The sequence below is a fragment of the Haliotis cracherodii genome, unplaced genomic scaffold (assembly GCF_022045235.1).
Source record: "Haliotis cracherodii isolate W230 unplaced genomic scaffold, xgHalCrac1.p SCAF_1, whole genome shotgun sequence".
NCBI lineage: Eukaryota > Metazoa > Mollusca > Gastropoda > Lepetellida > Haliotidae > Haliotis > Haliotis cracherodii.
In genome coordinates this window covers 71747159-71748550 of record NW_027266264.1, presented here as the reverse complement: position 1 = coordinate 71748550, position 1392 = coordinate 71747159, and the positions used below count along the sequence as shown (strand labels likewise).

The 1392-nt window shown below is 46.5% G+C and overlaps 1 protein-coding gene across 1 annotated transcript; it reads right to left on the bottom strand.

The window, feature by feature from the left end:
- Window positions 1-202: 202 nt before the first annotated feature.
- Window positions 203-1093, bottom strand: LOC139457338 (aggrecan core protein-like). Its single transcript, XM_071238748.1, has one exon. The coding sequence runs from the start codon at window positions 1091-1093 to the stop codon at window positions 203-205; it is 891 nt and encodes a 296-aa protein (XP_071094849.1).
- Window positions 1094-1392: the final 299 nt, after the last annotated feature.

Below are 1392 nucleotides of genomic sequence, written 5' to 3'. Positions count from 1 at the left end.
ACTTTCCTATACTCCCCTATACTTCCCTCTACTTCCCTACATTTTTATCCTCCCCTATACTTCCTATATTTCCCGATACTTCCCAAAACATCCTATACTTCCCTATTCAGCTCTATACATCCCTCTACTTCCCTACACATCACTATACTTCCCTATACTCCCCTATACTCATTAAACTGCCTTGTACTCCCATGTACTCCCTTTACTTCCCTATACTCCCTATACTCCTTATACTGTCATGTACTTCCCTGTACTTCCCTGTACTTCCCCATACTTCCCTGTACTTCCCCAGACTTCCCTGTACTTCCCCATACTTCCCTGTACTTCTCCATACTTCCCCATACTTCCCTGTACTTCCCCATATTTCCCTGTACTTCTCCATACTTCCCTGTACTTCTCCATACTTCCCCATACTTCCCTGTACTTCTCCATACTTCCCTGTACTCCCCTGTATTTCCCCATACTTCCCTGTACTTCCCCATACTTCCCTGTACTTCCACATACTTCCCTGTACTTCTCCATACTTCCCTGTACTTCCCCGTACTTCCCTGTACTTCTCCATACTTCCCCATACTTCCCCATACTTCCCTGTACTTCCCCATACTTCCCTGTACTTCCTCATACTTCCCTGTACTTCTCCATACTTCCCTGTACTCCCCTGTATTTCCCCATACTTCCCTGTACTTCCCTGTACTTCCCTATACGTTCCCCATACTTTCCTGTACTTCCCCATACTTCCCTGTACTTCCCCGTACTTCCCTGTACTTCCCCATACTTCCCTGTACTTCTCCATACTTCCCTGTACTTCTCCATACTTCCCCATACTTCCCCATACTTCCCTGTACTTCTCCATACTTCCCTGTACTTCCCTGTACTTCCCCGTACTTTCCTGTACTTCCCCATACTTCCCTGTACTTCTCCATACTTCCCTGTACTTCTCCATACTTCCCCATACTTCCCCATACTTCCCTGTACTTCTCCATACTTCCCTGTACTTCTCCATACTTCCCTGTACTTCTCCATACTTCCCTGTACTTCCCTGTACTTCCCCATACTTCCCTGTACTTCCCCATACTTCCCTGTACTTCTCCATACTTCCCTGTACTTCCCCATACTTTCCTATACGACCTATACTTTCATATTCTTCCCTGTATTTCCCTATACTTCTTGATGCTTCCCAATGCTTTTCGATGCTTTCCTATACCTTCGTCAGAACGGATGTAGCCCTGAGAGCTTTCTTGGGGGTATGCTTGAATGCTAGCGGTCAGAAGTCGGCAACCCGTGAAGATCCGGGTTATAACTGGTCTTATGCAATCCATGCTAGTCGAAAGAGGCGACAAACGGGATCGGGTGATCAAGCTTGCTGTCTTGGTATCCCAATTGCATAGCTCG